We start from the raw sequence: 14941 nt of genomic DNA on the forward strand, positions 1-14941 counted from the left end.
CAGACAACTGCCCGTAACACAACGACCACCCCAAATGCCAGGCACATATAACGGAGTCTCAACAAAATCAATTACTTGTTCTCATGAACCTTATTGTTGGTATTTAATTTAGGATACATAGCAAATACAAAATTGCAAAGGTTGCAAAGCATCTAGCTACATGTAGATAAACCATTTTGTGAACCCCCTCCCCCGCCCCGCCCCCCGAAACCTTTTGATATTGGCTAACAAATCAAAGAATTTACAAGAACGAATCTGAACAATAAGACCACAGACAACCGCCTATGTCCTAGCTACACACAGTCATGTTTCCTCAAGAAAAAAGAAAAAAAAAAAAGAACAAAAGGACAAAAAAGAAAAGGGAGATGAGACCTCATAGTAGTAAAAAAAAAGTACAAGAAGTGAAAACAGACAAAGATATCATAAAAACCGAACCCGCAAGTTTTTTCTTTTTAATTCCCTAACCCCCGGCCAAAAGCCGACCCTACAGATGATATCTTAAGTTTTCTACAATGGCTTTCCACCAATAAATTCACTCCACCTCCTGACCTCCCCGGGGATCTCTCCAGTCAAGGGCAGCTTCTCTTTCAAGCAGCGAGCAAACAGAAGAGCAGTCTATTATTAAAATCGTTAGTATTACTCAAGACTCTGTGTAAGGATATGGTTATACCTTAGGTTCCATAAACAAGGGCACGTTGAAATCAACAGCATTCCTCCTCATTACGTAGTCCTCATCCAACAAAGTCTTAGCCCTGTCGTTGGCAAGGTTGAAGACACCGGAAATGTCGTACTTCTGGAACACCTCCCTCAACTTCCTCTTGTCGGTCTTGGGGAACTCAATGATGTCGACCTTGATACCCTCGGCGCTCTGCTCAAGGTGCTTCTTGATCTCCTTAGAGACAGCGTACAGCTTGTATCCCATAGGAGCCAGGAGGGAGACGATCTTGGCCAACTCAGGCTTCTCGGGGTTACCACCGAAAAGGAGACCGCTGCCAGGCTGAGGAACAGTGAAGTTCATGGAAGACTGCATGGAAGCCCAGTATGACTCGATAAGGTCCTTTCCGAAACAAGCAAGTTCACCAGTCGAAGCCATCTCGACACCAAGGAAGGGGTCTGCACCAGCAAGACGGGTCCATGAGAACTGAGGAACCTTGGTAGCAGTGTAATCACGCTTGACAGCCATAAGATCAGTGGGCTCAGGTACGTCCTTTCCGATAAGAGCCTTGGTAGCAACATCGATGAAGTTGGTTCCAAGGACCTTGGAGACGAAGGGGAATGAACGGGAAGCACGAAGGTTGCACTCAATGACCTTAAGTGCGACCTTGTCACCCTCCTGGGCCTTGATGATCTGCATGTTGAAGGGTCCATTGATGCTCCATGCCTTGGCAACCTTCTCGGCGATCTCCTTAACACGGTCCATAACTTCCTTCTCCAGGGTAACCGGAGGAAGGACGAGGGTGGCATCACCGGAGTGAACACCAGCAGGCTCGACGTGCTCAGAGACAGCGTGGATGATCAATTTTCCGCCAGATGCAACAGCGTCAACATCGATCTCCATGGCGCCCTCGATGAATTTGGTGATGACAACTGGGTGGTCTGGGCTGACGTTGGAGGCATTGAGAAGCTTCTGCTCGAGCTCCTCCTCAGTGCGGATGACACTCATGGCCGCACCAGAAAGGACGTAACTGGGTCTGACAAGGACGGGGTATCCAACACTGTCAGCGAACTCACGAGCAGCGTCAACGTTAGTCAATTCCTTCCATGCTGGTTGGTCAACACCAATGCTGTCAAGGATCTGAGAGAACTTGTGACGGTCCTCGGCCTTGTCAATGTCCTCTGGGTTAGTTCCAAGAACCTTGGCATTGTTGTTCTGGAGCTTGAGCGCAATGTTTTGAGGAAGTTGACCACCGACAGAGACAACAACACCAGCAGCCTGCTCGAGCTCATAGATGTCCATAACTCTCTCGTAACTCAGCTCCTCGAAGTAGAGCTTGTCAGCAGTGTCGAAATCGGTAGAGTATGTCTCGGGGTTGTAGTTTATCATGATAGTCTTCTTGCCCATCTCGCGGAGGGCAACGGTGCAAGACACAGCACACCAATCGAACTCGACGGAAGAACCAATTCTGTACACACCAGATCCCAAGATAACAATGCCATGTTCATCGAACTTAACATCATGAGAAGAAGCATTGTAGGTAGTGTAGAGGTAGTTGGTGTCAGCCGGGAACTCAGCGGCAAGGGTATCGATCTTCTTCACGAAGGGAGTGATTCCAAATCTCTTTCTGCGAGACCTGACCTCATCCTCAGTAGAACCAACACACTTGGCAATCTGCTTGTCTGAGAATCCCATCTTCTTGGCGGAGCTCATAAGATCCCTGGTGATGCCAAACAATGATCCAACCTGCTCGAGTTCCCTGTGCTTCTCAACGATGTTCTGGAGCTTGTACAAGAACCACTTGTCGATCTTGGTCATCTCGTGGAGCTTGTCAACGGAGTAGCCCTCGTGAAGCATGGCTTGACCAACGGCGAGCCATCTACGATCAGTAGGGTTGCGGAGTGTGTCATCAAGATCCTCGAACTCTGCTCCCTGGAAACCGAGGTACTGGGGGTCAACCTGGCGGATAGCCTTCTGGATGGATTCCTCAAAGGTACGTCCAATAGCCATAACCTCACCAACAGACTTCATAGAAGAACCAATGTCACGCTTTACGTGGGCAAATTTGCTCAGATCCCATCTGGGAATCTTGGTGACGACGTAGTCGAGAGAAGGCTCGAAGTTAGCGGTGGTAGTCTTTGTCACAGCATTTGGCAACTCTGGAAGGGTGTGTCCAAGAGCGATCTTAGCAGCGGTGTAGGCAAGAGGGTAACCCGTAGCCTTGGAAGCCAAAGCAGATGATCGGGAGAGACGAGCGTTGACCTCAATAACCCTGTAATCCAGACCGTCGGGTTGAAGAGCGTACTGAACGTTACACTCTCCGACGACACCCAAATGCCTGACAATCTTGATAGCAGCAGAACGCAACATATGGTACTCCTCATCACTCAATGTCTGAGAAGGTGCAACGACAATAGAGTCACCAGTGTGGATACCAAGAGGATCAAAGTTCTCCATATTGCACACAGTGATACAGTTGTTGGATGCATCACGGACGACTTCGTACTCAACTTCCTTCCAGCCCTTGAGGGACTTCTCAACAAGGATCTGGGGTGAAAGAGAGAGGGAACGGGCAGAAAGGTCGTGGAGCTCTTCCCTGTTGTTGGCGAAACCAGAACCAAGACCTCCAAGAGCGTATGCAGAACGGACAATGATTGGGTATCCAATCTGCTCAGCAGCCTCCAAGGCGGCATCAACGCTTTCCACCGCGATAGATTCGGCAATGGGAATATCGATTTCTGTGGTTGGTGTCAGAAACAAATATCCATTTCGCCTTGTAATTTCGAGGGTTTACGGTACCATTCAAAGCCTTGGCAAACAGGTCTCGGTCTTCACTAGTCTCTAAAGTCTTAATTGGGGTTCCCAAAACCTTGACACCCATACGCTCAAAGACACCCATCTTCTCCATCTTAACACCAACATTAAGAGCAGTCTGACCACCAAAAGTAAGAAGGATACCATCGGGCCTTTCCCGCTCAATGACGTGGGAGATATATTCGGGGGTAACGGGAAGATAGTACACTTCATCGGCAAGAATATGCGATGTCTGGATGGTTGCAATATTAGGGTTAATAAGGATAGCCTTCTTTCCCGCCTCTTTCAAAGCCTTAAGTGCTTGAGAACCTATACAAAGGAAAAAGAAAATTCATATCAGCGATTGGATCTCGTGACTCGTCTCCAAAATCCGAATTGGGCCCCCCAAAATAAATTCAGGCATAAAAGAAGCCACCTACCAGAGTAATCGAATTCTCCGGCCTGTCCAATACTCAAACCACCACTTCCAATAACAAGAACCTTGTTAACATCTACCAGGTTGTTACTTCCAGCAATTGCTCCTGAAGCAAGGTATGCTTGGGCCGAGGGGGCCTGTTGCGACTCCCGCAACTTTATCGAGGAAGAAAAAGTACGGGCCTGTTGAATGGACTTCCATCCCTGGCTACTTTTAAGAGCACTTTGGGGAGAGGAAACCGGTGTAGATAGAAGCCTCGATACTGAGGAAATTGAACGAGAGGGTTTCGCACACGACGTCACGCCCTGACGCAAAGAGCGCAGGGCAATGCGGTGGGCAAGAGCCATTGCAGCAGGAGTAGAGTGTTCAGAGGAGGGGCAATTAATGAATAAAGAAGATATCACCTGCTAATGGTGGAAGCAATTGCTCTGAGACGACAGTGGGATGTGAGATTTGTGGGGTGATAGGAGGAGAAGCGGGAGGAGAAGCAGAAAAGAACGAAAGCTGGTGACTCTATTTGAGGAGAGACCCTGCAACAATTTTTTTTTCTCTTTCCTTTCCGTGCCAATCTGGGCCCCACCAACACTCGTCGTCGCAACAGCCAAAGCAACAAAGCAGGGGTACGAGAGGACAAGCGAAATAGTGGAGGGAAAACGTCTAGTCTAATCTAAATCAGACGTAGCGCATAGCGGATCTTCAGCCGCTTCGTGAAAAAGTCCACGGTGACGCCTCTAGTCTATGAAGATAAGGAATAACGAGTGTCAAAAGTCGCCATGTCTTCTAATTCTTTGGAAATTGTAGAGCACATGCGCTACTTAAATACAAAGCCGTCAAGCATAGCCCTTTTGCATAGCCTTCTCACGCTACAGTAGTAAAGTCTTGTCAACTCGGATCAAATTTCAGAATATCCAAAGCAAAAGACGAATAATTGGCATTAAAAGGACCAGAAACATTTCCTAGTCGCCTTCCTGCATCTTGAGGTCATGCTACATGGAGGAGCTCCGGGGAAATCTCTTTGATCGGAGAGATGAAGGGCTATAATTTCCTTGATCGTACAATGCGTGGTGTAAACAACCGATTGTTGTTGTTTGTGCGATGCCCGTTGACGTTATCAGATGCTCGCCAAGTTAAGCTTTTCTTATCAATGATCTGTAAGCCCTCAACCGAGATATGTAGGTACATGTACCCCAAATTACAAACTTTAAACATCATACCTACATGTACTTTGTCAACAGCATAAACCGAGTTCAGAAGGCACTTTACGTGCTCGAAGAGATGGCCTGTTAGAAACCAGGGCATTATCTTTAAGAACCTGGTAATGGTAATTGGATCATACATTATCACTCGGCACTGTGTTTCCTGACACAATCGATTTTGGCTTCCGAACGTGGGAATTGCTAGCCCTATCCCCACAAAATTCGGCCTCCATCTTTGCCATCAAAAATAAGAAAGTCGAACTTTCAAAATGGGAAATCTCCAGGCAATCGCGGCGTTCAAAGTGCTAAAAATGAGATTCTCTGACATATCCATGCATACATGTATGTATATCTCAGATATCTAGGCCCGAGACAGGTAAATTTAAAGTCATAGAAGACGATGTCAAATCTGTCCACCTACAAGTAAACATTACATGTAATTATATCATTAATTAATTTCTCGATCGTCTTGAAAACGACCGGAGTTTGTTTAGAGAGACCCTATTCGCCAACAAGTAGGGCTTGCTACTCAAAGGTTGTCTGGAGTAAATAAATCAATAAGTTTCACTACCATGTTCCTATAGGAAAAAATATGTTCCTACAGGAAAAATAAGTGAAACATAGCTAAAGCATAATGGTTTCATTGATGGGCACGTACAACTGGGCACTTTTATAAGGATAAACACCCTACAGGGATACATGTACTTTTTATGGATGCGAAATTGTCGCACTTTCATATCCTTGTATGTACCGAGGTCGTACCGTCTAGTCTCGAGTATGCCCTCATAGGGAGATTCAACTGCACTGATACGTATGCTGCTAGTACTAGGACCTGCACTAGTCTCTTCATCTACCACCCTCAAGTACTACTTCCCACGCTTGCAAACCACCGGCGAGTAGTCTAGTGGGCAATACACTGAGACTCCTCGTCAGGTTAGACACCGCGTGTTTGATCCCTAGGATCCGGGTTCGAATCGGGAGTGGGAGTAGTGCAGTACGGGGCACAGTACTTTTTGTTGAAATTGGTATATGTACTTACTATATGTACATACAACAATGTATACTTTCGGTCCTTCATATTTTTATATATAGTGAGATCAATTTGCTGGTGAACCCGATTAAGATGCTCCTCACTGATCAGCTCCTCTCTGTTTGTAGATCTATCTGCCTTCAATACGTATACGCTGAGACGCTAATGTAACATTTTATAACTTGAATTCTTATTCGAAACTTAGCGGCCTAATGAGTCTGCGCTGAACTTATCTGGTTCTAATTAACTTAATTAATCGCACGGGGTCTATGAATGTACTTGAATGTACAGACTCTACTATATCTTGCACAATTAATGAATTATCAATCAATCAATCTACTACATCTTGCGCTCCATTAAAATCGAGTGATAATATATGATGCCACAGCAACTCAGCTCCGGTTACACAATCCTAAAGCTGCCTAGCGCCTCCCTCCATGTGTACCAAACCAGAGCTTAACAAAGAAGCAACGGTTTTCACAACGAAGCTCTCCTCTCCTGAAATACCTCACCACCCATCTCTCATTGTCACTATCTCTACCTCTATCACCATAAAGTCTATACCGCTATCTACGCTCATTTACAATACAAGTATTCCTCACTATGCTTCCCGCACGAGCACCTCTCACCCGCGCCGCCTCCTCATCTTCGGCGACCTCACACCAATCCGGCACCATCAAGGAGCACTGGAATGATCTCCCCTCGCATATGGTGACACCACCTTCGCGCTCCCTCACTTCCACGCCTCTCTCCGTCCCTCCGGGTAATGAAGAGGATGATGAAGAGGAATTCCCGGCTTTGCTAAAAGCGTTGTTTGTGAGCACACCGACAACACTGCCGGAGCGTGAGAGAAAGCTATTGCATGAGAAGGTGGTTAAGAGTCTATCTACGATCACAGCCCCACAGAAGAGAGAGGTGGCACAGATAATAAAGAGGCTGGTGATTGAGAGGTCTCTGGGGAAAAAAGAGGCGAAAGAGGCAGTGGTTGCGTTTATTATGAGGGAAAGGGGTGTGGTGGGGTGGGCTGGGGGTGTCAGGAAGGGAGTCGAGAGTGTAATCCTCGACACAGAAGCATAGGGATTGATTCTTTATCATGTATTTTCTTCATTTTTACACATAGAGTACACTTAACTATAGAATTTTATTTTCGTCATTAGAGATCACAAGGTCTGTTGAGCGAAACACCTAGAAATACCCCTCTTGCCTGACGTCTGTAGCTGTTGAAAAAAGACCAATATCAATCATTTCTCTGCCCGGCAGCGAACTAGCTTCCCCGCATTTTAACACCGCTCGCGCTCGTTCCAGAGATTGCATGAACCACGCCCCTCCCCCACCTTTTTAATATCAGGGACTAACCCGGCCGATTGTGGGGTTCAGATCTGGTTAATATTCACGATCGCAGGGTTGTTATTACTAGCGCTATAATATCTAGATGTTAGATGTCAGTACGTTACGCGCAGAGTCGTTGTGCAACTCATTTTCCAGCGTGTCACGGCTGCGCCCAACTGAAACATTTTATTCCGAAGATGTGATATGACTTATTAGTGTCAGGCGGAGAGCTATTCGGAGTAAAGATATTCCTATAGAAATGTTAATTTGTCGACTGTTTCCCCGCTTCTCTGGATTTAGTTGTGGTTAGCGTTGAGACGTAATATCTTGATTGTGATTACTATTATAGCATGAGACGCTAGATCATCTAGATTTAGCTTTTGGAATTTGACACAGCACTACTTTGAATCAAATGTACATGTAGTGATACGGATTTATCTCCTGTTACAGATGTAGCGTGTACGTATGTATAGGTTCGAATAGATAGGCGTGCTGAATCCAATATAATAAGGGTGCTTGTAGCGTAGATTGTGGATGACCGCGTACGGGGTGAGAGCGAGTTTGTGCTGAACGTTACTATAGTATACACAATTGCACAATGTAAGCACAATTAATACCTGCAGATGCAGGTTCGTATTTATATCATGGGATCTGTGATTCGGGCCTCACATGCTCAGTGGAGGAGGATTCCGGGTAATACTGGAATTCCACGCCGCTTAAGAAGGTCGACTGCAAAGGTTTGTGATTGGTGTTGGAAGACTTTGTATGGATGGCCACGTTTAGTTCTGCGAAACATGGTAGGTTTTTCCAGTTAGCTTATCGTGAGAGTAGGAGAAATAGATAGATGATCAGATGGGGAGTTTATGAAATGACGACTTAAGAAAAAATTTCTAAGAACTGTTCGTAAGAGAAGATCAAAGTTGAGCGCGATAGGTGAATTCATGGACTGAATAGAGAACAATGATGGATACAAAGAATACCCCCGGGTTGAACGGGTGTAACTGATAGAGTTCGAAGCTGAAAAGTAGGCTCTTAGGAATGTAGATAGTTGGTGCTTAGGAAGAGTCCGAGGGAACGCGCGATGTTGACGTGGATGCCCGACGTGATCAAGAGGGGAAACGTTATGAATCGCACCACCTCGTCACCTTAGATTAGCTTTAACCTCCCCTCTTCCTCTGAAGAATCTAAAGGCAGCACACAAGGGAACCCCGAAAATGAAATGGGACTCACCAAGATAAGCGGCTGCGACCTCTATGAAAGAAAGTTTCATCCGAGTGACACTTCATGATCCAAACTCAACATCGCGTATCGCTCATATCCAAATCCCACGCCTGTCGCGTGCAAACCTCCCTCATATTCTCACAAACATCTCTCCCTCGACCTCGCCTTCTGATCTATCAAGTTAGTGGTGGAAATTCATCCCCCCCCTCGCACTCATCACGTCGTTGCGTAAATGAGAGAACTCCCCCACGCCCATCTCACCGCATTGTAATGAAAAAAGAAGAAAAAAGACGCCCCCTTAAAGCTGAATTTAGTGGCGTCGAGAGAAGGTTGATATACCGGGGTTTGTATTGTTAAAAGTAATAAACTGGGCCAAAGACGACAGAAGCCATATGGATCACGCAATTTTCAATGATATTGCAGATTGGTTATTAGAGTATATACCAGCAAAAAACAAGGATTGTGCATATATCGGGCATAACCTCATTTGCTGGTAAACGAGGACTCTAAGTACATGCCTGTAAAGGAATATTGGATGATGTTCCTTGTGGGTGTGATAGATAGTTGGTATTTCGAGATCAGCAATGCATGTATACAGAGCGCTATACTCTATCTTCTATCTTCGCCACCTATACATCTAATTGAATATTCCCATCGATGTAGTCATGTCTACTAAGTCTAGGCCTTCCATGATTTCAAATTCCCAAGACCCAAGCTCACGGAAAATCCCATCCTTGTCTTTGGTTTTCTTGCGTGGTGTTTGATTCGGGTCTCGCCAATCTGGCCGATGAGCTTTCTCTCCATGCATGGTATAAAATTGGTTCCAGGGATAGGATCTTCTGCTTCGAGTCCTAGTAGACCTCCCCCACCCCATTATTACCTCCTGCTATATGTAGTACTCTCCCTTGTAGTTTGTAACGTAAACTAGGGGGCCCAGAAATCATCCTAAGAGCGAGAAATCGATTTAGTCGCCGTCTATACGCGTAAATAGGAAGAAGTCACGAGAGATTACCGTTATATAGTCCTCCTGAAACGACCGCCTCTAACGTGGTGTGCCTATCTTTGGCAGATTAATATTCATACAAAGGCTCAGCTATATGCTCGTATCCTGCCGCACTGGTTCCACTAAACTGTGCATTCAAAGTTTTGATAGACATACAGCAGATAAGCGGTGTTCAAGATCGTGGGGGTAGTGGTTCTCAAATTGGTTCATCCTTTTGTTTGATATCCGCGCGAGAGTTCGATACCTATGCGGGCCGAGCTGAAATGAAGTCTCTGTTTCTGCTAGGAAATTCGGAGAAAGCCTTCTAATGACGATCATCTAGCTAGCGCTGTAAATGTATGCAAGCTGTGTTTGGTTCTTGAGTTTCCGTGTTTTTGTGTCTCCACACATGTGTCCTCAGGCACGCGATAGCTGTTTCTTTCAGAAAGCTTCAGGATCAACACCAACAGCGCACACGGCACAAATGCACAATCTTGTCACAACATACGGATCGATATTTTCGCTGTAAAACTTCTTAATAGAACTGATAGCTAAGGATCCTTTGGAAAAACAAACCTTTGTGCCTTACAGAGTTGTGGTGCAATATTGTGGAGTATTGATGGTGCAATATTTAAACAAATACTAGGTTGAGCACGCCATTTCACTTTGAACTATGATAGGCCTATCTTCTACTTCAAACTCCTTTCAACTGGCTGGTAATGAGATGAAGCTCAGGTATCTAATACTGGGTAGCACAGACTACATGTTCTCGCTTCCAATAGATATTCCCCCCCCCCCCCCCCCCCCTGGTACTCGATTATCTGTAAGGTTCTGATATGTAGCTCCTTCTAAGTAATGGATGATAGATTTCATTCGGTTACTCTGCAGGAGTTGATGCGGCGTTGTCACACCCGCTATGGCTGAAATCTGGTACTGGGGTTGGCTGTACGTCCGCGTGAACAAAGCGAAACTTCCCCGCTGCTGTGAAAGAGAGACATACAGACACCAAGCGCGTCGAAAAAATAAACGTGCCCATTCCACTCGACAACGACGGTCCGCCGCTAGACGAGCACAGCTCGAGCTGCGGCAATCAACAGGAACAATGACATCGACAACTGCATCAGAGAGAGATCAGAGGACCTTCGAGACCACCAACCAAGTCACCAAACCTTGAAAAAGCTTACCTCGTCTCCAAAGCACCGAAGTTAAGGATCACCAATCGGATGGTTTGAAAACCAAGCGAAAAAGCAAATGATTCGCTGAAAATGTTTCTCGGTTGTCTCTAGAAACCTCACACACACCCCACCCTTTTACTTTTTCTAAGTGGAATCGAAGTTCAGTTGGCAATTAATTAGAAGTGAACGAGTGATGCCGCGTTAAGCCCCTCACCGCCCCCATGCTCAGTAATACGCAGTGGGAGAGGTGGTGTGTAGTGCCCAGCATTCGCTGTAACTGTGCCGTGGTTGCTGTGTTGCGACATGGAGCTCCGCAATGTCGCCTTCAGGCTGGGCTGTGATTGGATGATTTCGACGACAGGGCTCGAGTTGGACCCTTCCAAGTTCCAACCCTCCCCCACTGACCCACAGTGACGGTTTCTCTTGCCCTCCAACAGATCAGATTCCCGGTTCCGAAAGAAAAACAAAATAAATAAAAAAAAACCGAGAACCATGTCAGTCCGGAATGAAAACTTAGCATGAAAATGTAGGTACATGTCCTCTACGTATGGAGATAACCGTAGAAGTATGGGGCTAAATAAGAAGGGGCGCACAAGACGGTCCGTTTCCAAGATCTACCCATCAGCAAGCACATCATAAAAGCAGTAATAGTAACACCAGACCTGCAGGAAAAAAGAACGGAACAAAGGTGTTAATCCCAAGAATCCTTGTGGCAACACTGCACGGGATAATTCTACCATATCACGAATTACGAGTTCTATCTATTACCCTCTAGCCACTACCAACCTCCACACCCGTCAATATTAGAGTGGTGATTACAAAATTACGAATTCAAAGGACATCCGTCCTTAGTTCATCCCAATCCTTTTTCCTTCTCCACTTCCATCCTTAAACCTTTAACAACAACCCACCCTCTTCCCCTTTTTTATTCTTTCCACTCTCTACCTATTCTGTTCATTAGTCGTTACTGTTCATATTCAACAAAGGGTTGAATATCTGCAACATCACGAACAATGACAGACTCGCCCATATCGTCAAAAATCGGCCATGGCCTCGCAAAGGTCCTAGGAATTGATCTCACCCCAGCTGTCCTTGCGAGAAATCCTCCCTTGGATATTCCGGGAGAGTCGGCCTCTCAGGGTGGATCTATCCGGTCAACGACCTCGGATGCATACATTGAGGAGGAACCTACAGTAATTGAGTGGATTGGGGAATTCAAGCCAACTGTGCCAGGAGCTGCAGGATATGCCATGAGCCTGTTCCCTTTCATTAGTTGGATTCACAGGTATAATCTTAAATGGCTTTATGGTGATCTAGTCGCTGGTATTACTGTTGGATGTGTCGTCATTCCTCAAGGAAGTAAGTATCTTCCTATATACCTCTTTTCCAAAAATAATCCCGAACTAGTCCATATATATGAAAAAGTATACTAATCAATATTGATTATTAAATAGTGGCATATGCAAAGCTTGCAAATCTCCCTGTTGAATTCGGTCTTTATTCGTCGTTTGTCGGTGTGATGATCTATTGGTTCTTTGCAACCTCTAAGGATATCACCATTGGCCCCGTCGCTGTCATGTCAACCCTTGTCGGTAATATTGTCGCAAACTCGCCTGACCTCCCCGCACAAGCTGTCGCCTCTGGGTTGGCACTTGTAGCTGGGGGTATTGTTACTGCGCTAGGACTGCTACGCCTCGGTTTTGTGGTTGAATATATCCCACTCACTGCCATTGCCGCGTTCATGACTGGATCTGCTATTAGTATTGCTGCAGGCCAGGTTTCCAGTTTGATGGGCATGTCGGGTTTCAATACTCGTGGCCCTACATATCTTGTTATCATCAACAGTTTTAAACATCTGCCAAGCACAAAGATAGATGCCGCTATGGGCTTATCGGCGTTATTTCTCCTATACCTTTTGAGATGGGTCACCACCGGGTTTTTGACCAAGAAATACCCGCGTCAGCAGAAGGCTTGGTTCTTCCTGGCTACTCTGAGGACTGCTTTCGTTATCTTGCTCTATACTATGATCTCGTGGTTGGTGAACCGAAACAGAAGGGCCCATCCTCTTTTCAAAATTCTCCAGAAGGTGCCTAGTGGGTTCCAGCATATGGGTGTTCCAGTTATCAACGCAGAGATCTTTGCATCGTTCCGTGCAGAACTCCCAGCCACGGTCATTGTCATGTTGATTGAGCATATCGCTATCTCAAAGTCCTTTGGTAGGATCAACAACTACACAATCAACCCCTCACAGGAAATGATCGCAATTGGTATCACAAATATCTTTGGTCCCTTCTTCGGTGGATATCCCGCAACTGGTTCATTTTCCCGTACTGCTATCAAATCCAAGGCTGGAGTCCGAACCCCCTTCGCTGGAGTTATCACTGGAATTGTCGTCCTCCTAGCCATCTATCTCCTCACCAGTGTCTTCTACTATATCCCCAACTCGTCCCTCTCGGCCGTCATCATCCACGCTGTTGGTGATCTCATTACCCCGCCGAACACAGTCTACAAGTTTTGGCTTGTTTCTCCCCTGGAAGTGGTTATCTTTTTCGCTGGGGTCTTTGTTACAATATTTTCCACCATAGAAAATGGAATCTACGTTACCGTTGCTGTATCTGCTGCCGTCCTGTTGTTCCGCATCGCAAAGGCCAAGGGCCACTTTTTGGGCCGTGTCAAGATTCACTCGATCGTCGGAGATCACCTCCTCGGTGGGGGCAACGACGAAAGCCCCCGCCAAAGCCGGGATTCGCCCCGCGGGAACTCATTCCCCTCAGACATTAACCGCGACCCCGCCAAAAAGTCGCTCGGGAGAAGCCTGGACCTCACAAGCTCTAGGAACGTTTTCCTTCCATTTGACCACAAGGACGGTTCAAACCCCGGTATTGAGGTTGTCAGCCCGTACCCAGGTGTCTTCATTTACCGCTTCTCGGAAGGTATGTTTTTTCGGCCCTTTTCCATGTTGTGCGCGCGCTAACATATAACCCAGGATTTGTTTACTCAAATGCTGCACACTACACCGAGTACCTCGTTGCGCACATCTTCCAGACCACCCGCCCCACTAACCCCGCGCTCATGCCCGAAGCCGGTGACCGACCCTGGAACGACCCCGGCCCCAAGAAGGGCTCCGCCGCTGCCGCCGACACTCGCCCCACGCTCAAGGCTATCATTCTCGACTTCTCGTCAGTCAACAACGTCGACATCACCTCCGTGCAGAATCTCATTGACGTACGCAACCAACTCGACCGTCATGCATCCCCGGAGAAGGTGGAATGGCACTTCGCGGCCGTCAACAACAGATGGACAAAGCGTGCACTTGCCGCTGCTGGATTCGGGTTCCCGACGGAGGAGTTCAAGGCTGGAAAGAAGGGATGGACACCAGTGTTCAGCGTTGCCGAGTCGGTGGAGATCCCGACGGAGGAGATTGATGAGGAGAAGAAAGGCTTTGACGAGGAGGCTGGGAAACCGTTGACGTCCGAGTCTACGAGGAGTAGTAATGAGGTGGGGCTAGCGTCGCCAGTGTTGGCAGCGGGTGGTCCAAGAAGAAAGGTACTGGGGAGTGTGAAGAGACCGTTTTTTCATCCGGATATCGATGGGGCATTGCAAAGCGTGATTAGGAGTATTGAGGGTTAGACTGGGGATGGAGTTTTTTTTCTTTTTATTTGGATATTGATTTTTTGGTTATAAATATTTTTAGGGATTTTTTTCTTTTACTTGTTATTTTTTTTTCTTTCGTATTTTGACGATATGATGCTGGCGGGGCGATACGGGTTTTTGGACGGGGCTGTTCTCTCCTGACGGGTTTCCTTTCTTATATCTGTCCATCTGTCTTCTCTAGCGATCGATGTCATTATTGGATTTACGATTTATATTTATTTCTTGTTGGATCTGGATCTTATGTTAATAGGAACGCGGCGGACGGGTGAAAAAAATGAATTTATTGGGAGATATACTCAGATATAAAAGCAAAAAGGCGAGAAAAGATAGTTTGATATATGCTCAACAGAACCTATGTAGTTAATGGATCTCTAATGCTAAATCCGTGCAAATGGCAGTCCGTGGAAGTGATGATGAGGTGAAGTGAAGTGTGCATTTCTATGTAGTAATTGAGCATGTAGGCAGGTAGG

General features: G+C 46.4%; 3 protein-coding genes across 3 annotated transcripts; 2 read left to right on the forward strand and 1 right to left on the reverse strand.

The window, feature by feature from the left end:
• Positions 1-507: 507 nt before the first annotated feature.
• Positions 508-4231, reverse strand: H6S33_001054 (uncharacterized protein; the record flags this gene model as incomplete). The annotated part of the gene is made up of 4 exons (XM_044832844.1): positions 508-615; positions 671-3393; positions 3455-3778; positions 3889-4231. 4 exons carry the CDS (start codon positions 4229-4231, stop codon positions 508-510), a joined length of 3498 nt encoding a protein of 1165 aa, XP_044694021.1.
• Positions 4232-6713: 2482 nt separating this feature from the next.
• On the forward strand, positions 6714-7187 carry H6S33_001055 (uncharacterized protein; the record flags this gene model as incomplete). The annotated part of the gene is made up of 1 exon (XM_044832845.1): positions 6714-7187. One exon carries the CDS (start codon positions 6714-6716, stop codon positions 7185-7187), a length of 474 nt encoding a protein of 157 aa, XP_044694022.1.
• A 4643-nt stretch (positions 7188-11830) lies between these two features.
• Positions 11831-14447, forward strand: H6S33_001056 (uncharacterized protein; the record flags this gene model as incomplete). Its single annotated transcript, XM_044832847.1, has 3 exons — positions 11831-12176; positions 12272-13750; positions 13804-14447. The coding sequence occupies 3 exons, from the start codon at positions 11831-11833 to the stop codon at positions 14445-14447; spliced, it is 2469 nt and encodes an 822-aa protein (XP_044694023.1).
• Between the last annotated feature and the right edge of the window lie 494 nt (positions 14448-14941).

This window comes from Morchella sextelata (genome assembly GCF_020137385.1).
Source record: "Morchella sextelata strain SCLS chromosome Unknown scls_10, whole genome shotgun sequence".
NCBI classification, from domain to species: Eukaryota; Fungi; Ascomycota; class Pezizomycetes; order Pezizales; family Morchellaceae; genus Morchella; species Morchella sextelata.